At 39.5% G+C, this 21,794-nt stretch overlaps 1 protein-coding gene across 1 annotated transcript in view; it reads right to left on the bottom strand.

Moving 5' to 3' along the window:
- The window catches only part of LOC128650032 (microsomal glutathione S-transferase 2), a 39,942-nt gene extending 23,243 nt beyond the window's left edge, over nucleotides 1-16,699 (bottom strand). The window contains exons 1-2 of the mRNA XM_053703687.1: nucleotides 16,588-16,699; nucleotides 2,556-2,655 (exon numbers count right to left, since the gene is read on the bottom strand). Of these exons, the coding sequence (XP_053559662.1) occupies nucleotides 2,556-2,655; nucleotides 16,588-16,645 (158 nt within the window). The 5' untranslated portion in view covers nucleotides 16,646-16,699. The remainder of the gene's footprint in view (nucleotides 1-2,555; nucleotides 2,656-16,587) is intronic.
- Between the last annotated feature and the right edge of the window lie 5,095 nt (nucleotides 16,700-21,794).

Genomic DNA, 21,794 nt, shown 5'->3' with positions numbered 1-21,794 from the left:
AATTGTATTGATATATATTTAAATGTAGCTATTAGATGGAGATCAGAAAGGTATATACTGTATATGGTTAAATACCTGTCTAATACATTATTATTAATTAACTAAGCTGAGTCAGTGCTTAAAGGGACAGTCTACACTAAAATTGTTATTGTTTAAAAAGAGAGTTAATGGGGCATATCTATCAAGCTCCGTATGGAGCTTGACGCACTGTGTTTCTGGTGAGCCTGCAGGCTCGCCAGAAACAGCAGTTATGAAGCAGCGGTCTAAAGAACGCTGCTCCATAACCCTGTCCGCCTGCTCTGAGTAGGCGGACAGACATCGCCACAAATCAACCTGATCGAGTACGATCGGGTTGATTGACAACCCCCTGCTAGCGGCCGATTGGCCGCGAATCTGCATTGGGCGGCGTTGCAATGCTGAATACGGAGAGCGTATTGCTCTCCGCATTCAGCGAGGTCTGTCGGACCTGATCCACACTGTCGGATTAGGTCCGACAGACCGTTGTTAGATAGGCCTCAATGCCTTTACTAACCATTCCCCACATTGATATATTAATATACTGTATAACATTTAAACCTCTAAATTCCTGCCTGTTTCTAAGCCACTACAGACAGCCTCTTTTCACATGCGTTTTTTTTAGCTTTTCTCAACAGGAGACTGCTAGTTCATGTGGGCCATATAGATAACATTGTGTTCATGCACAAGGAGTTATTTAAGATTTAGCACAACACAGTACTAAACACAAGTCAATGGATAATAAATTAAAAGTCATGTGGTCAGGGGGCTGTCAGAAGATGCTTACAAGGTAATCACAAAGGTAAAAATGATATCAATATAACTGTGTTGGTTATGCAAAACTGGGGAATAGATAATAAAGGGATTATCTATCTTTTAAAACAATAAAAATTCTATTGTAGACTGTCCCCTTAACCATTTTAAGGGATTGGCTTCCTTAAAGGGACAGTCTACAATAGAATTTTTGTTGTTTAAAAAGATAGATAATCCCTTTATTACCCATTCCCCAGTTTTGCATAACCAACACAGTTATATAAATACACTTTTTACCTCTGTGATTACCTTGTATCTAAGCATCTTCTGACAGCCCCCTGATCACATGACTTTTTATTTATTATCTATTGACTTGCATTTAGTACTGTGTTGTGTTAAATCTTAAAAAAACTCCACGGGCGTGAGCACAATGTTATCTATATGACCCACATGAACTAGCAGTCTCCTGTTGTGAAAAGCAAATAAAAAAGCGTGTGATTAAGAGGCTGTCTACAATGGCTTAAAAACAGTCAGAAATTTAGAGATTTAAATGATATAAAGTATATTAATATAAATGTTGGTTGTGCAAAGCTGGGGAATGGGTAGTAAAGGTTTTATCGATCTTTTTAAACAATAACAATTTTAGTGTAGACTGTCCCTTTAACTACACATGTGCAAACAACAGTTCATGCTATAAATATGTATAAGTCTGTGATTGTTAGCAAAAGTTCTTTTGTTCTAGGGGACTGGGAAAAAGTGAAAAGAAGAAACTTAAATAATATTATCATTTGACAAAATAAAGCTGCATAATTAATTGCCAAATTATTTTCTAATATTAAAGGGACAGTAAAGTAAAAATTAGACTTCAATGGATTGGATAGAGCATGACCCGGGCAAGTTTCTCACCAAGAACGCTTACACTGCAAAAAAGCTGGCGGCTCTAAATGAAGCAACAGTTTAGAGGTGCACTACCTGTGAAGAGCGACCTTAATCAGCGCTCGTGCCTTGTCTTCTCTGTAAGAGAGAGGATAGGGCAGATGTGCTGCCCCTCCCAAATCTGCTGCCCTAGGCACTGGCCTTGTTGGCCTTGGCCATAATATGCCTCAGCCACGTTACAAATATTAGGTACAATTAAACCACTTTACATATTGTTTATAACTGTTGAAGATGAACCAAGTTCATTGCTCATTTTCTTTTATGTTGTGTTTCATTGGGATGTAAATGGTTATTCCTTCATAAACAGCACAATAAACACCTTGCAATTGCAAGATTTTCTACTGTCTTGCAATAAGTTAACTAACAAGGTGTTAGAGTTTAAGTGCATTAAAGGGAATGTAACCCACATTTTTCTTTCATGGTTTAGATAGAGCATTCCACTTTAAACAACTTTCTAATTCACTTTCATCATCAAATAGTATTTGTTCTTTTTTGTACCTTTTGTTGAAAGACAGGTATATCATCTCAGAAGCGTACACATGTCTGGAGCACTATATGGCAGCAGTTTTATTAATGTTATCCATTTGCAAGAGTACTAGATGGCAGCACTATTTCCTGCCAAGTAGTGCCCCATACACCTACCTAGATCTTCAACAAAGAATACCATAGGAATGAAGCAAATTTGATAACAGAAGTAAATTGGAAACTGTTTTGAAATGTTATGCTCTGTCTATATCACAAAATACATTTTTGGGGTTTCATATCCCTTTAAGGTACATTATCGTGCAGCTTACAATTTGTTTTTTATGTCCATTTAAGGCTGTCCCCAAGCATTATAATATGGAACTTACTGTGCACGGAATGTTCTTTCAAATTCTGGATGCCCACTGATAGCAGGGGGCATTATTTTATGTTTCATTCTGGACCTTCCCACCAGCCGGGCATAATATCCTGTAATAGATAAAGATCATTTCCAATAACCTATTATCCTCATTTAAAATATAATAAAATAAAAGACTTCTTCTGAGGAGCAAAGGAAAATTCTCATATTTACCTCTAGGTACAATCTTAATGGCCCTAATTTTATATGCAACGCTTTAACTTTTTAGTCTGATGTGATTGTCAAATAAAGGTCTCTTTTTGAATGTTTTTTTTTTAAATCTGGATCCATGGTCCATATTAAATTTGTTTTTCACAGCATATAATATACTTCCAGCAATCAGTCGGCTAGATCTAGTTTTGTCGGTAACGACCCGCGTAGCTAACGCTGGCTTTTTTCTGGCCGCACCTTTAAAATAACTCTGGTATTGAGAGTCCACAGAATGGCTGCGTTAGGCTCCAAAAAAGGAGCGTAGAGCATATTTAACGCAACTTCAACTCTCGATACCAGAGTTGCTTACAGACGCGGCCAGCCTCAAAAACGTGCTCGTGCACGATTCCCCCATAGGAAACAATGGGGCTGTTTGAGCTGAAAAAAAAAACCTAACACCTGCAAAAAAGCCGCGTTCAGCTCCTAACGCAGCCCCATTGTTTGCTATGGGGAAACACTTCCTACGTCTGCACCTAACACTCTAACATGTACCCCGAGTCTAAACCCCCCTAACCTTACACTTATTAACCCCTAATCTGCCGCCCCCGCTATCGCTGACCCCTGCATATTATTATTAACCCCTAATCCGCCGCTCCGTAAACCGCCGCTACTTACATTATCGATATGTACCCCTAATCTGCTGTCCCTAACACCGCCGACCCCTATATTATATTTATTAACCCCTAATCTGCCCCCCACAACGTCGCTTCCACCTGCCTACACTTATTAACCCCTAATCTGCCGAGCGGACCGCACCGCTATTATAATAAAGTTATTAACCCCTAATCCGCCTCACTAACCCTATAATAAATAGTATTAACCCCTAATCTGCCCTCCCTAACATCGCCGACACCTGACTTCAAACATTAACCCCTAATCTGCCGACTGGAGCTCACCGCTATTCTAATAAATGTATTAACCCCTAAAGCTAAGTCTAACCCTAACACCCCCCTAAGTTAAATATAATTTAAATCTAACGAAATAAATTAACTCTTATTAAATAAATTATTCCTATTTAAAGCTAAATGCTTACCTGTAAAATAAATCCTAATATAGCTACAATATAAATTATATTTATATTATAGCTATTTTAGGATTTATAATTATTTTACAGGTAACTTTGTATTTATTTTAACCAGGTACAATAGCTATTAAATAGTTAAGAACTATTTAATAGCTAAAATAGTTAAAATAATTACAAAATTACCTGTAAAATAAATCCTAACCTAAGTTACAATTAAACCTAACACTACACTATCAATAAATTAATTAAATAAAATACCTACAATTACCTACAATTAAACCTAACACTACACTATCAATACATTAATTAAATACAATATCTACAAATAAATACAATGAAATAAACTAACTAAAGTACAAAAAATAAAAAAGAACTAAGTTACAAAAAATAAAAAATATTTACAAACATCAGAAAAATATTACAACAATTTTAAACTAATTACACCTACTCTAAGCCCCCTAATAAAATAACAAAGCCCCCCAAAATAAAAAAATGCCCTACCCTATTCTAAATTACTAAAGTTCAAAGCTCTTTTACCTTACCAGCCCTGAACAGGGCCCTTTGCGGGGCATGCCCCAAAGAATTCAACTCTTTTGCCTGTAAAAAAAAACATACAATACCCCCCCCCCCCCAACATTACAACCCACCACCCACATACCCCTAATCTAACCCAAACCCCCCTTAAATAAACCTAACACTAAGCCCCTGAAGATCTTCCTACCTTGTCTTCACCATACCAGGTTCACCAATCGATCCAGAAGAGCTCCTCCGATGTCCTGATCCAAGCCCAAGCAGGGGGCTGAAGAGGTCCATGATGCGGCTGAAGTCATCATCCAAGCGGGAGCTGAAGAGGTCCATGATCCGGCTGAAGTCATCATCCAAGCGGGAGCTGAAGAGGTCCATGCTCCGGCTGAAGTCTTCTATCAACGGCATCTTCAATCTTCTTTCTTCCAGAGCCATCATCTTCCAGCCGACGCGGAACATCCTCTTCTCCCGACGCCTACTCGCCGAATGACGGTTCCTTTAAATGACGTCATCCAAGATGGCGTACCTCGAATTCCGATTGGCTGATAGGATTCTATCAGCCAATCGGAATTAAGGTAGGAAAATTCTGATTGGCTGATGGAATCAGCCAATCAGAATCAAGTTCAATCCGATTGGCTGATCCGATCAGCCACTCAGAATTTTCCTACCTTAATTCCGATTGGCTGATAGAATCCTATCAGCCAATCGGAATTCGAGGGACGCCATCTTGGATGATGTCATTTAAAGGAACCGTCATTCGGCGAGTAGGCGTCGGGAGAAGAGGATGTTCCGCGTCGGCTGGAAGATGATGGCTCCGGAAGAAAGAAGATTGAAGATGCCGTTGATAGAAGACTTCAGCCGGATCATGGACCTCTTCAGCTCCCGCTTGGATGATGACTTCAGCCAGATCATGGACCTCTTCAGCTCCCGCTTGGATGATGACTTCAGCCGGATCATGGACCTCTTCAGCCCCCTGCTTGGGCTTGGATCAGGACATCGGAGGAGCTCTTCTGGATCGATCGGTGAACCTGGTATGGTGAAGACAAGGTAGGAAGATCTTCAGGGGCTTAGTGTTAGGTTTATTTAAGGGGGGTTTGGGTTAGATTAGGGGTATGTGGGTGGTGGGTTGTAATGTTGGGGGGGTATTGTATGTTTTTTTTTACAGGCAAAAGAGCTGAATTTCTTGGGGCATGCCCCGCAAAGGGCCCTGTTCAGGGCTGGTAAGGTAAAAGAGCTTTGAACTTTAGTAATTTAGAATAGGGTAGGGCATTTTTTTATTTTGGGGGGCTTTGTTATTTTATTAGGGGGCTTAGAGTAGGTGTAATTAGTTTAAAATTGTTGTAATATTTTTCTGATGTTTGTAAATATTTTTTTATTTTTTGTAACTTAGTTCTTTTTTATTTTTTGTACTTTAGTTAGTTTATTTCATTGTATTTATTTGTAGATATTGTATTTAATTAATGTATTGATAGTGTAGTGTTAGGTTTAATTGTAGGTAATTGTAGGTATTTTATTTAATTAATTTATTGATAGTGTAGTGTTAGGTTTAATTGTAACTTAGGTAAGGATTTATTTTACAGGTAATTTTGTAATTATTTTAACTATTTTAGCTATTGTACCTGGTTAAAATAAATACAAAGTTACCTGTAAAATAAATATAAATCCTAAAATAGCTATAATATAAATATAATTTATATTGTAGCTATATTAGGATTTATTTTACAGGTAAGTATTTAGCTTTAAATAGGAATAATTTATTTAATAAGAGTTCATTTATTTCGTTAGATTTAAATTATATTTAACTTAGGGGGGTGTTAGTGTTAGGGTTAGACTTAGCTTTAGGGGTTAATAAATTTATTAGAATAGCGGTGAGCTCCAGTCGGCAGATTAGGGGTTAATGATTGAAGTTAGGTGTCGGCGATGTTAGGGAGGGCAGATTAGGGGTTAATACTATTTATTATAGGGTTAGTGAGGCAGATTAGGGGTTAATAACTTTATTATAATAGCGGTGCGGTCCGCTCGGCAGATTAGGGGTTAATAAGTGTAGGCAAGTGGAGGGGCAGATTAGGGGTTAATAAATATAATATAGGGGTCAGCGGTGTTAGGAGCAGCAGATTAGGGGTACATAAGTATAACGTAGGTGGCGGTCGGCAGATTAGGGGTTAATTATTGTAGGTAGCTGGCGGCGACGTTGTGGGGGGTTAATAAATATAATATAGGGGTCGGCGGTGTAAGGGGCAGCAGATTAGGGGTACATAAGGATAACGTAGGTGGCGGTCGGCAGATTAGGGGTTAAAAAAATTTAATCGAGTGTCGGCGATGTGGGGGGGGCTCGGTTTAGGGGTGCATAGGTAGTTTATGGGTGTTAGTGTACTTTAGGGCACAGTAGTTAAGAGCTTTATGAACCGGCGTTAGCCCAGAAAGCTCTTAACTACTGACTTTTTTCTGCGGCTGGAGTTTTGTCGTTAGAATTCTAACGCTCACTTCAGCCACGACTCTAAATACCGGAGTTAGAAAGATCCCATTGAAAAGATAGGATACGCAATTGACGTAAGGGGATCTGCGGTATGGAAAAGTTGCGGCTGAAAAGTGAGCGTTAGACCCTTTTTTGACTGACTCCAAATACCGGCGGTAGCCTAAAACCAGCGTTAGGAGCCTCTAACGCTGGTTTTCACGGCTACCGCCAAACTCCAAATCTAGGCTAGTGAATTTAAAAACATTTGAGTAAAATATAAAAGTACAATATAATGCACAGTCATTGTTTATTTTGCCTGGTATTGTATTATTTAGCTTTGCAGGATGATACATATACTGCAGACCTGATGCTAAACTCCTACAATCCACCCCCACAATCCACTTTGTTACAGTTTGCCATGCAGAGGATCAAAGTGAGTCCTTCGTTTACTGCTCACCTGAGGCAAAGAAATTACATAAAACAGTGCATTTTCAGGTTAAACTGGTTTGTCTTCCAAGATTCTCACACAGACAATAAACATTCTTACAATACCAGGCAACAGAGGGAATATGCAGCTACTGCCTTACGATGTTAGTGGATCTAAGGTGGATACCAAAATACAGTAGATGTTAATATTTAACCTTCATATTGTTTCATTTTCTTCTGGTGTTCTTTTAATTTATGTGTAAATATCTCTTTATTGTAACATTGCCAAAGTACAAATAAAAAACATTATCCGGTTTAATTTGTTATCCAATATGTTATGAAGTGCTAGCTCTAATTATTATGAAATAATGTAATATATCTAATCAACCAATGCAGCACTGGAACAATCTGTGGGCCAGGAAACGGTTCTGTTTAGTAACAGTTAAAAAGCTTTTTTATAATGGAATTTATATTGCAATTTTGCTTTGTTTACAATTCTGGAGCAGTAAAACCTCAGAATAGTTTACAGAAGAATGTCCCTTTTCACATGTGTCTGCTGTTGCAACTGAATGAATGAATGAAAGACCAGTTTCCTGCCTTCTGTTCTTGTGCAGGGATCCACGCAAGACTTTCAGCTAGATTACGAGTTATGCACGCTATAGGGAAATTAACGAACGCAACAAAAGTTGCGTTACTTAACCCACTATATCGCAGCCATTACAAGTTTTCAAACAGCCGGCGTGCGATATGGCTGCGTTGAGCTCCATACCGCACACAATACAAGCGCTGTTTTGACGTGCTCGTGCACACTTTCCTCATAGGCATCAATGAGGAGAGAGGGTCAGAAAACAGCCTAACACCTGCGGTCGCGGAATGAAAAGCTCCTTAACGCAGCCCCATTGATGTCTATGGGGAAAAATAAAGTTATGTTTAAACCTAACACCCTAACATAAATCCCGAGTCTAAACACCACTTATCTGCATAATGTTATTAACCCCTAATCTTCCGCTCCCGATATCGCCGCCACCTAAATAAAGCTATTAGCCCCTAATCTTCCGCCCCAACATCGCCGCCACTATACTAAAGTTATTAACCCCTAAACCGCCAGCCCCCCACATCACAACAACCTAAATTAAAGTATATATTAACCCCTAAACCTAACCCTTACCTTAGTGTAACCCTAACTCTAACAGTAACCCTAAACCTAACCCTAACCCTTACACCCCCTAACTTTAACATAATTAAAATAGACCTAGATTAAACTTACAATTATTAACTAAATAATTCCTATTTAAAATTTTATTATTATTATTATCGGTTATTTGTAGAGCGCCAACAGATTCCGCAGCGCTATAAACAAAGGCGGAGTACAACAAAACAATTATAGGGATCAAATGGGTAGAGGGCCCTGCCAAGAGTTGCACGGTTGTAGTCAGCTCTTAAGAAGGTGATCTACAAACAGCTGGACTCTTAGGCTTACATGCTAAGGGGGTTTAGGGGATAGCAATGGAGGAGTGAAACTGGTATAAAGTAAGGTTAGCATAGGTTGTATGCATTCCTGAACAGCAGAGTCTTTAGGGAGCGCTTGAAGCTTTCAAAACTAGGGGAGAGTCTTGTGGAGCGAGGCAGAGAGTTCCACAAGTTGGGAGCCAGTCTGGCGAAGTCCTGTAAACGGGAGTGCGATGAGGTAACCAGAGAGGAGGAGAGTAGGAGGTCATGAGCAGAGTGAAGGGGATGGGAGGGAGAGTATCTAGAGACAAGGTCTGAGATATAGGGGGAGTAGTGCAGATGAGGGCTTTGTATGTTAGAGTGAGAATTTTGTGTTTTATCCTAGAGGCAAGAGAAAGTCAGTGAAGGGATTGGCAGAGAGGTGCAGCAGATGAAGAGCGACGTGTAAGGAAGATGAGTCTGGCAGAGGCATTCCTTATGGATTGTAAAGGAGCTAGGCGGCAGGTGGGGAGACCAGAGAGGACAGAGTTGCAGTAATCAAGGCGGGAAAGAATGAGAGAGTGGATTAAAATCTTAGTTGTGTCTTGTGTAAGGAAATGTCTAATTTTAGAGATGTTTATAAGGTGGAAGTGGACTCTTTAGCCAAGGACTGAATGTGAGGAGTGAAAGAAAGATCTGAGTCAAATGTGACCCAGAGACATCGGGCATGCAGGGTAGGGGTAATGATGGAGTTGTCAACAGTTATAGAGAGATTGGGGGGTGGAGATTTTGGAAGAAGGGGCGGGGGGAATGAGGGGCTCAGTTTTGGAGAGATTTAGCTTGAGGTAGTGAGAGGACATCCAGGAAGAGATGTGAGAAAGACAGTTAGTGACACGGGTTAGCAAGGAAGGAGATAGGTCTGGTGCAGAGAAGTAGATTTGGGTGTTGTTGGCATACAAATGATATTGGAAACCATGGGACTTTATTAGGGAACCTAGTGATGACGTGTAGATTGAGAAGAGAAGGGGACCGAGGACAGAGCCTTGCGGTACTCTGACAGAAAGTGGTGACGGGGCAGAGGAGGCCCCAGAGAAGGCTACACTAAAGGTACAGTTTGACAGCTAGGAAGAGAGCCACGAAAGGGCTGTGTCACAGATGCCGAAGGATTGGAGGGTTTGGAGCAAAAGAGGGTGGTCAGCAGTGTCAAAGGCTGCAGACAGATCAAGGAGAATAAGCAGAGAGAAGTGGCCTTTTGATTTTGCTGTAAGTAGGTCGTTGGTAACCTTAACAATTGCTGTCTCTGTGGAGTGATGGGGACGAAATCCAGATTGCAGTGGGTCAAGAAGGGAGTTTAACGTAAGGAAATGGGATAGGCGTGCATATACTAGTTTTTCGAGAAGCTTTGAGACAAGAGGGAGGAGGGAAATAGGACAGTAGTTGAATGGGAAGGTAGGATCAAGGGAAGGTTTTTTGAGGATAGGAGTGACCAGTGAATGTTTCAGCGATGAGGGAAATATACTGGTGCTGAGGGAGAGGTTGAAAATGTGTGTTAGTATAGGGGTAAGGGTAGCAGAGAGGGAGGGGAGTAGCTGTGAGGGGATAGGGTCAAGGGGACAGGTAGTGAGGTGAGAGCACAGTATAAGTGCCGAAACTTCATTCTCAGTAACAGGGGAGAATGAACCAAATTTAAGGTTATGTGGGATGAGGTTGATTGAGAGCATTTGGAGGGGGGAGAATGGAATTATGTTGAGAGCTGATTTCATTTCTGATGGAGTCGATTTTGTTATTGAAGTGGCTGGCAAAGTCTTAAGCTGACAGAGAAGTTGTATGAGGTGGGGGAGGGCGGAGGAGAGTATTGAAAGTGGAGAGTATTGAAAGTGGAGAACAGACATTTTGGGTTTGAAGAAACATTAGAGATAAGAGTAGAGAAGTAGTGTTGCTTATGGAGATTAAGGGCAGAATAGTAGGAGTTCAAGATGATTTTGTAATGAAGAAAATCAGCTGAACTCAGAGATTTTCTCCAGTGCCGCTCAGCAGTACGGGAACATCTGCTTAGGTATCGTGTCAGAGGAGTATGGCAGGGTTGAGGATGAGTGTGTGATTTCCGAGCTATGGTAAGAGGGGCGAGATTGTCAAGGACAGATGTAAGGGTGGAATTATAGTGGCAGATAGATTGTTCAGGGCAGGAAAAGGAGAAGAAGGATGAGAGGAGAGGTTTGAGGGAATTAGCAAGCTGTTGCTTATCTAATGACATAATGCTTCTGTGAAGTTTGGTGTGAGGAGCAGAAGGAGGGAAAGTTGTAAGGAGGGATGATAAGTTGCAAGTAAGGAAATGGTGGTCTGAAAGTGGAAAGGGGGAGTTTGTGAAGTTTGAGAGAGTGCATCAATAGCTAAAGATCAGGTCAAGAGAGTGACCGTCTTTGTGAGTGGCAGAATTAGTCCATTGTGACAGACCGAAAGAGGAAGTGAGTTGCAGAAGCTGTTTTGCAGATGAGGCAGTGGGATTGACAAGAGGGATGTTGAAGTCGCCAAGAATGAGGGCAGGGGTGTCTGAGGAAAGGAAATAAGGTAGCCAGGCAGCAAAGTGATCTAGAAATTGAGCTGAGGAGCCAGGGGGTCGGTATATGACTGCAACGTCTAGAGAGAAGAGACAATAAGCGAATCATGTGGGTTTTGAATGAGGGAAATGTGAGGGAAGAGATGGGATGTTAAAACTAAATAATTGCCTGTGAAATAAAACCTAAGCTAGCTAACTAATAGTTATATTGTAGCCAGCTTAGGTTTAACTTTTATTTCACAGGTAAGTTTGTATTTATTTTAACTAGGTAGACTAGTTAGTAAATAGTTAACTATTTACTAACTACCTAGTTAAAATAAATACAATCTTACCTGTGAAATAAAACCTAACCTGCCTTACACTATAACCTAACATTACATAAAATAACAAACACAAAAATTACTAAAAATAAAAAACCTACCATTACAAAAATTAACAAACGAAATTATACAAAACAATAAAAATTATTCCTATTCAAATACCCTTTAAAAAAAAAACACCCCAAAATAAAAAAACCTAATCTATAACAAACTACCAAGGGTCCTTAAAAGGGCCTTTTGTGGGCCCTTAAAATGGCCTTTTGTGGGGCATTGCCCTAAAGTTAACAGCTCTTTTGCTACAAAACAAAACAAACACCCCCTAACATTATACAAACCCCCACCCCCCAAACCCACAAAATAAAAATAAAGTAAAACCTAATCTACCCATTGCCCTGAAAAGGGCATTTGTATGGGCATTGCCCTTAAAAGGGCATTTAGCTCTTTTTCCTACCCTTAAAATCCTTTAAATGCTCAAGCCCTAATCTAAAAATAAAATCCAACCCCAAAACGAGAAAAATACATTACACAAAATAACAAATTATCAAACATAAAAAATATTCCTATTCTAAATACCCATTTAAAAAAAACAGACACCCCAAAATAAAAAACCTAATCTAGAATAAACTACCAATTGCCCTTAAAAGGGCCTTTTGTAGGGCATTGCCCTAAGTTAAACAGCTCTTTTACCTGAAAAAAAAATACAAAGACCCACTAACATTACAAACCCCCACCCCCCACACCCACAAAATAAAAAAAATAAACTATCTAAAAAACCTAAGCTAACCATTGCCCTGAAAAGGGTATTTGTATGGGCATTGCCCTTAAAAGGGCATTTAGCTCTTTTGCTTTGCCCTGAAAAGGGCATTTAGCTCTTTTAAGAAAAGCCCAAACCTTAAACTAAAAAAAAAAAAACACCCAAAAAAAGCCTATCACTAACCCCCAAAGATCCACTTACAGTTTTTGAAGTCCAGCTTGAAAGAAGTTCATCCAGGCGGCAAAGTCCTCATCCAGGCGGTGAGAAGTCCTCATCCAAGCGGCCTCTTCTATCTTCATCCAGGCGGCGAGAAGTCTTTATCCAGGCGGCGAGAAGTTTTCATCCAGACAGCCTCTTCTATCTTCATCCAGGCGGCATCTTCTATATTCATTCCGGCGGCACGGAGCAGGTCCATCCTGAAGACATCCGGCACGGAGCATCCTCTTCATACGGTCGCTGCCATACACTGAATCTTCAATGCAAGGTACGTGATTCAAGATGGCGTCCCTTGCATTCCTATTGGCTGATTTGATTTTGGAAATTCAAATCAGCCAATAGGATGAGAGCTAATAAAATTCTATTGGCTGATTTGAAAAGCCAATATAATTTCAGAAGCTCTCATCCTGTTGGCTGTTTTGAACAGTCAATAGGTTTTAACTAGCTCTCATCCTATTGGCTGATTTGAATTTCCAAAATCAAATCAGCCAATAGGAATGCAAGGGACGCCATTTTGAATAGCGTACCTTGCATTGAAGATTCAGTGTACGGCAGGGACCGTATGAAGAGGATGCTCCATGCCGGATGTCTTCAGGATGGACCCGCTCCGCGCTGCCAGGATGAAGATAGAAGATGCCACCTGGATGAAGATAGAAGCGGCCATCTGGATGAAGACTTCTCGCCCCCTGGATGAAGATAAAAGAGGCCGTTTGAATGAAGACTTTTTGCCGCCTGGATGAAGATCGTTCAAGCGAGACTTCGAAAACTGTAAGTGGATCTTGGGGGGTTAGAGAGAGGTTTTTTCAAGGGTTTCTTAGGGTGTTTTTTTTTTAGTTTAGGGTTTGGGCTTTTCGTAAAAGAGCTAAATGCCCTTTTCAGGGCAAAACAAAAGAGCTAAATGCCCTTTTAAGGGCAATGCCCATACAAATGCCCTTTTCAGAGCAATGGGTAGCTTAGGTTTTTGTTAGAGTTTTTTTATTTTGGGGTTGGTTGGGTGGTGGGTTTTACTGTTGGGAGGTCTTTGTATTTTTTTTACAGGTAAAAGAGCTGTTTAACTTAGGGCAATGCCCTACAAAAGACCCTTTTAAGGGCTATTGGTAGTTTATTGTAGGCTAGGTTTTTATTTTATTTTGGGTGGGCTTTTTTATTTTGATAGGGCTATTAGATTAGGTGTAATTCTTATTTATTTTGGATCATTTCGTTTTTTATTTTTCGCAATTTAGTATTTTTTATTTTTTGTAATTAGATAGATTGTAATTTTTAGAGTAGTGTTAGGATTTTTTTAATGTGTATTTTAGTTTAATTTTATTGGTAGTTAGTTAAATTTTAGTGTAATACTTATATTATTTTAATTGTTAGTTTAAACTTAGTTTTTTTAATTTGACAGGTATGTTTTAATTTAATTTAAGATAAGGAAATAGTAATTTTAATCTAAAGTTAGGGGGTGTTAGGTTTAGAGGTTACTAGTTTAAATTAGTTTATTGCGATGTGGGGGCTTTCGGTTTAGGGGTTAATAGTTTAGTTTAGTATATTTCGTTGTGGGGGGGGCTTGCGGTTTAGGGGTTAATAGGTTTATTATAGTGGCGGCGGTGTAGGACTTAATAACTAGTATAGTGGGGGCGATGTGGGCGGACGGCAGATTAGGATATACTCCTTGAAAAAGAGCGGAGTCCCGAAACACGCGTCGGAGTTTGTTTGCTGTGCTGTTCATCTTTTGACCTATAACACTTCCGATACAAAGACACTTGAGGTTATTGTACTAAGCGAAGGCTGGCAGTTACCACACCTCAACAACGGATGGTATTCTGGGCATGCTATCTCCCTTCCGCGAAATTGGATTAAAGCTGGGAGTGACGTACTTGACTGGGGGAGTGGAACGGAATCGCAAATATTATATTATACACTAACATGCATGTTAACAAGTGGCTACATCGCACTAACATACTGGCATCTGAAACAAAGTGACATTCACTATTACACACAGCGGGACACTCCTATTGCTGTTTAAATGTACATTGCCGTATGTTTTGGAAATTTTAACAAATGTCAATACATATGCTTGGTTTTGCATGAACGCTGCTCTCTCTAAAACTGCTATATTCTGGCTTAACTCTACCCTGCCGCAATAGTGGATTAAAAGTGGGATGAATATATGCATAGAGCTTGAATCAAGACATTAATGGGAATGCAAACATGATGTCTTGTAATTAATACACATGCTGAGAAATTAAGCGCTTCGCTTTACTAACACATTGGCATACTAATGAATTACATTATCAGCTGCACATAATAAAATAAATGTATGCTGTTTACACTCAAGGAGCCATATGTATGTCGGTGAGAATGTGTTACAGTATAACTTCATCGATTAACAAAAAGAATACAAAGTGACAAATCAATTGAAAAGTTAAAAGAGAAGTGGTGCACAGTTCAATTACACTGACAGCATTTCAGCCAAGTTCTTGCAAAACTGTATCTGAAGTGACTTTTGATACGTCTAACGCAACAGATGTGTTTATTGGACGTGGACTTTGTCTGTTCATATCCCTTGTTGGGGGACTATTCGTAGTATATCTTGTTGAATTGTTCTACGTTTAACAAAGAAATTTTTCTCCATAATATGACAGCATATGTTTGATTCCCCTAGGGATGCCTGGGGTAGAATCATATTTATTTTATATGTATGACTGATGAATGTTTGGGTGGACATGAATTTTGGGTTTTGATATACTTGTTTATTTAGGCATAACAAATAAAATTGAGCCTTGTTTTCTAAATAGGTGTGCTGAGTCATACATTAATATATTTATTCTAGTACTTTGTGGTGGTACTAGACTCTTGCACCCTTAGACATATATATATATTTTTATAACTACAATTATAGTATTTGATCTTTATAGTTGTGCTGTGACTACCATCCTTTTGATTGTAATCTTTCAATAGTGTTTGCGATGTAGGAGGGTGGCGGTTTAGGGGTTAATAACTTTATTATAGTGGTGCGGAATAGGGATTAATACATGTTATTAGTGGCAGCGATGTCGGGAGCGTCAGATTAGGGGTTAATAACCTTAATATAGTATTTGCAATGCTGGAGGTTTAGGCCTCGGTTTAGGGGTTAATAGGTAGTTTATGGGTGTTAGTGTACTTTGTAACATTTTAGTTATGAGTTTTATGTAACAGTTTTGTAGCGTAAAACTCATAACTACTGCTTTTAGATTGCGAAACAGATCTTGTCGGCATAGGCTGCAAGCTTTTTAGCCTCACCGCAAAACTCGCAATGGCAGCGCTATGGAAGTCCTTTGAAAAAATGTCATTTTTACGAGGCAGGACTGACGTTGCATTACAGGCTAAAAGGCTGCGGTACAGCTATACCGACAAGACTCGTAATGGCTGCATTGCTGTTTTAACGCTGAAATTACCATTTTTTTTAGCGTTAAAACACGAACGCAAAACATGTAATCTAGGTGAGTGTTAGTGAAAATGTTACATAAAGCTTATACCCAGTACTGGAAGTCTTACATTAGTGTGTGTTGCAGTTCAGCTGGTCTCAGATAGAAATGTATAATTCTATGTATAATTACCTCTCAGCACTATAACATAGTAAAGGTGTTCCAGTGAAAACACATTCAGTACACGTAAGAGAACACATTGTTATGTATTATATGGATCAGCTTGCTGCACTGGTTTGCAATCTAATTCATCAATATAACATTTCAGGGATTAAAACATTCTAAATTGCAGGACAACAAAACTACTTCCAAAGAGACTACAGCCCCTGGTGTACAGTGCACACAACACTCCCAGCACTGCCTTTGTTGTCCTGCTCTCTGCACATTATTTTAGACTGGCAGAAATATTATGGTAGAATCTGTTGATTTAAGCAGAACTATTGTGGTTGTACATACAGTCACATTGTAGTATAAACTTGCATTATCCACAATGCCGTCAATACTCAAGGTTAGTAAGGTATTTTATGAAGTGTAACACAGACATAGCTCTTATGTAAGGGTGCAGAAAATATCCATCCTGCAACAGATTATACATAGCGTCAATTGTTATAACACAGTTTAAAAAAATGTTAGTCTTACCATTCTGACAAGCAGAGAGAAGGGAGACAGCAGCAACTAAAACAATGTCATCAGCCATGTCAACCGGAGATTGTGTGACTGTGTATATGGAAGAGAAGTAATCTGCTCTAGTCTGTAGCATAAGACACGCCTTTATCTACAGGCACTCCCACTGCACTCAGAGCTGGAAAGAATATTTTAAAGGGACACTAAACATTTTGAATTTGTAGTCCTAATATGTAAATACCCCAAAGTAAAGGGTCAGTCTATGCAAAAATTGTTATTGTTTAAAAAGATAGATAACGCCTTTACTACCCATTCCCCAGCTTTGCACAACCAACATTGTTAGATTCATATACTTTATATAACATTTAAACCTCAAAATTTCTGCCTGTTTCAAAGGCTCTATTGACAGCATCTTAATCACATGCTTTTGTGTTTGCTTTTGACAACAGGGGACTGCTAGTTCATGTGGGCCATATAGATAACAATGTGTTCACGCCCGGGGGAGTTATTTAAGAGTTAGCTCAACCCAATACTAAATGCAACTCAATAGATTTTAAATAGTCACAGTCATGTGATCAGGGGGCTGTCAGAAAATGCTTAGATACAAGGTAATCACAGAGGTAAAAAGTATATTAATATAACTGTGTTGGTTATGCAAATCTGGGGAATGGGTAATAAAGGGATTATCTATATTTTAAAACAATAACAATTATATTGTAGACTGTCCCTTTAAAGCTCTAAGAAGATAAAAAAAAATCCTATATTTTACTAGACATAATTTTAAAAGGATCAACCTCAATTATTTCACTGCATTGCTTTTTAAATCAGTTTCTTTGTGTCCCTTTAAATAAACCATTAGGGAAAAAACCTTTGCATTATACTAGTCACTTATTAGTTTTTTGTCCTCTTTTCCTGTGTAAAATTGTGGGCTTCCTAATTGTCTATACTATAATCGCGTTTGTAACGTGTCCGTCGGTGTCGCCTGTTGCGCACACATCCTCAAAAGAATGTTGGCAGCGCGAGGCAGCCAACAGATTGTTGACTGCGCACGCAGCCAAAATAATTCACCCTTCGCTGCATCCAGGTGGATTCCAAAAATGGCATGGTGGTGAAATAATTTCTGAAACTGTGAGTACCTATTTGGGGCTTTAGTGTTAGTTTTGTTTTTTTTGGGGGGGTTGTATATAGTGACACTGTTTAACCCACCAGTACTGTATATAGTGAGTTAGTGACACAGTCTGTAATCTGCCGGTGAGATGGCTGGCCTGACCCTACCCGCACCAGTACTTTATAAAGTGACCACAGTAGTCTGTGACATGGTCCAGCACCCCTGTAATGTATATAGTGGTACTGTATATTGACACTGTTTACCTCCCGCACCCCCCCCCATGCTTTAGTAACAAGGTCTGTAATTTTCTGGTTCCACAAACATACACACACACACACACATACATGCATAAATACACACAGAGTCACATACATACATACACACACATACATAAACACCAATGGGTAAAACAGAAACATTAACCCCTGTAGTCAGAGTCACTAGTGAAGCATCATGTCACACTCACATGATATCAGTGCAGGCAGTGGCAGGTCAACGTTTTTTATTGAAGAAAAAAAAATTATTTTATTTTTTGAAGTTAGGCCCCCACCCTCAGGGGCCCAGTCGCAGTTGCGAACTCTGCACCCCCTGTAGTTCCGCCCCTGATGGGCATTATTCTATAATTTGTTTCTTCTTGTCTTTTCTTCTTATCTTTTATCACCTGTTGAGGCCAATATGTAACAATTATAAATGAACTAAAACTATCTCACAGGGTTTTTGCACACTTTGGGGGCTAGTTATCAAGCCGTCTACTTTTCTGGCTTCGCCGGCCCAATACGTCCGCCTAAGCTCGCCTACCTTCGCCGCCGCGGACCTGAAAAAATACGCCTAAGTTATCAAATAAAGCGGGGCGATGAGCAGCGGACTGTGACAGTTATCACTCATCCGATCTCGCTGCCCTTCGGCTTTTTCCCAGCTTTATTGCTAGCCTGTCACTAAGCACCCACACTAAACTGCACTGTTCTACCCCCTATACCGGCGCCCCCAGAACCTCCCGCAACTAAATAAAGTTACTACCCCCTAAACCTCCGCTCCTAGACACCGCCGCAACTCTTATAAATGTATTAACCCCTAAACCGCCGCTCCTAGACCCTGCCGCAACTCTTATAAATGTATTAACCCCTAAACCGCCGCTCCATGAACCCGCCGCAACCTATAATAAATTTATTAACCCCTATCCTGCCCCCCACTACGCCGCCGCCACTGTAATAAAATGATTAACCCCTAAACCTAAGTCTAACCCTCTTTGAAGATGACATCGGCCGGATCGAAGACTTCTTCAGCGCCGCCTGGATGATGACTTCATCGGATGGAAGATTTCTTCAGCGCCGCTTGGAGGATTAACTTCTTCCGCTCCGGATGTCCTCTTCAGTTCCATCGGTGGCTCGGCTGAGTGAAGACGACTCAAGGTAGGATGATCTTCAGGGGATTAGTGTTAGGTTTTTGTAAGGGGGGTTTGGGTTAGATTAGGGGTATGTGGGTGGTGGGTTTTAATGTTGGGGGGGGGGGTTGTATTTTTATTTTACAGGCAAAAGAGCTGAACTTTTTGGGGCATGCCCCCACAAATGGCCCTTTTAAGGGCTGGTAAGGTAAAAGAGCTTTGAAATTTATGTAATTTAGAATAGGGTAGGGATTTTTTTTATTTTGGGGGGGTTTGTTATTTTATTAGGGGGCTTAGATTAGGTGTAAGTAGCTTAAAATTGTTGTAATATTTTTAACATGTTTGTAACTTAATTTTTTATTTTTTGTACTTTAGTTAGTTTATGTAATTGTATTTCATTGTAGTTCTTTGTAGGTAGTTTATTTAGTTAATTTAATTATAGTGTAGTATTAGGTTTAATTGTAACTTAAGTTAGGATTTATTTTACAGGTAATTTTGTATTTCTTTTAGCTAGGTAGTTATTAAATAGTTAATAACTATTTAATAACTATTCTAACTAGCTAAAATAAATACAAAGTTACCTGTAAAATAAATATAAATCCTAAGATAGCTATAATATAATTATTAATTACATTGTAGCTATCTTAGGGTTTATTTTACAGGTAAGTATTTATTTTTAAATAGGAATAATTTATTAAAGTATAGTGTAGTGTTAGGTGTAATTGTAACTTAGGTTAGGATTTATTTCACAGGTACATTTCTCTTTATTTTAGCTAGGTAAGCTATTAAATAGTTAATAACTATTTAATAGTTATTGTACATGGTTAAAGTAAATTGAAAGGTACCTGTAAAATAAAAATAAATCCTAAGATAGCTAGAATATAATTATTATTTATATTGTAGCTATATTAGGGTTTATTTTAAAGGTAAGTATTTAGTTTTAAATAGGATTCATTTAGTTAATAAGAGTTAATTTATTTAGATTTATTTAATTAATATTTAAGTTAGGGGGCGTTAGGGTTAGGGTTAGGTTTAGGGGTTAATCATTTTATTACAGTGGCGGCGGCGTAGTGGGGGGCAGGATAGGGGTTAATAAATTTATTATAGGTGGCGACGGTGTAGGGGGGGCAGATTAGGGGTTAATAAATGTATTATAGGTGGCGACGGTGTAGGGGGGGCAGGATAGGGGTTAATACATTTAATATAGGTTGCGGCGGGTTCAGGGAGCGGCGGGTTAGGGGTTAATACATTTATTATAGTTGCGGTGGGCTCCGGGAGCGGCGGTTTAGGGGTTAATATGTATAGAGTAGCTTGCGGTGGGCTCCGGGAGCGGCGGTTTAGGGGGTAATAACTTTATTTATTTGCGGCGGTGTAGGGGGGGTCAGATTAGTGGTGTTTAGACTCGGGGTACATGTTAGGGTGTTAGGTGTAGACAGCTCCCATAGAAATCAATGGGATGTCTGTCAGCAGCGAACTTGTACTTTCGCTATGGTCAGACTCCCATTGATTCCTATGGGATCCGCCGCCTCCAGGCTGGCGCTTTGAAAACCAGGTACGCTGGGCCGTAAAAGTGCCGAGCGTACCTGCTAGTTTTTTGATAGCTAGCAAAAGTAGTGAGAATGTGCCGCACTTGTGTGCGGAACATCTGGAGTGACGTAAGAATCGATCTGTGTCGGACTGAGTCCGGCGGATCGAAGCTTACGTCACAAAATTCTACTTTTGCCGGTCTCGAGCCTTTGATAACTAAGGCGTATCAGCCTCGCCACAAATACGCTGCGGAATACGCAGCGTATTTGAGGTTGACGGCTTGATAACTACCCCCCTTTAATGTTCCCTATTATTATCTGCCCCTAATTGCCCTCAGGACAAGTGATTAGATAAGGGAAACCTATATATTAACATGAAAGTGTCCATTACTTTATAAAAAGTTAAAACATACATTCAGAGTAACATTACTGATTAGCTTATCACCCTAATAGCCTTGCCGCTGACCATACTAAGCCTGCCTACCTGCATGCAACCAATGCTTATGTCCAATTGTTCAATAATTGGGAAGGAAGTTAGGGAAGAGATGCACTTATCCCACCTTGACTGTTGCCCTATACCTGTTCTTTGTCTTTGTGCAAGATTAAGTGTTGCTGCTGGGATCCTGCAACTTCCCACAGGGAGACAGAGGACAGGAGTGGTCTAGGTCTGACAGTGTCATTGTGTAGACCTTATGTATAATACTATCTTAGAAAAAAAGGAGGAAAGAAAAGTGATGGGGAATGGGAGTTATAGGCGCACAATCTTTAACTCGATTAGTCAGTATAAAACTAAAGTTTATTGTTTATGTTAAAAAACATATATAGATAAATTCCACTCAGTCTGGATAGCCAGATATAAGGCCAACGATATATGTTTTTTAACATAAACAATAAACTTTAGTTTTATACTGAGTAATAGAGTTAAAAATTGTGCGCCTATAACTCCCATTCCCCTTCACTTTTCTTTCCCCCTTTTTTACTAAGATAGTAGTGTATATAAGTATATAGTGAGAGGCAGCCCCTCATAGAGGGATTCTTTTACATGTCCTTTATTTGGGTTTTCTCTACACAAATAGTACACAGTGTCAGCAATTCGCTCTTCAGAATAAATTGTGTAGGCCTTGTCAGGGAGGTGCAGTCATATACCTCTAGGATATCCACTTTTTAAAAAAAGAGTTACAATCAATGTATTCTAAGTAGCATGTTC

This window comes from Bombina bombina, chromosome 2 (assembly GCF_027579735.1).
Source record: "Bombina bombina isolate aBomBom1 chromosome 2, aBomBom1.pri, whole genome shotgun sequence".
In the NCBI taxonomy this organism is placed as follows: domain Eukaryota; kingdom Metazoa; phylum Chordata; class Amphibia; order Anura; family Bombinatoridae; genus Bombina; species Bombina bombina.
The sequence above is the reverse complement of the archived record's forward strand: the minus strand, read 5'-3'. Positions and strand labels throughout refer to the sequence as shown.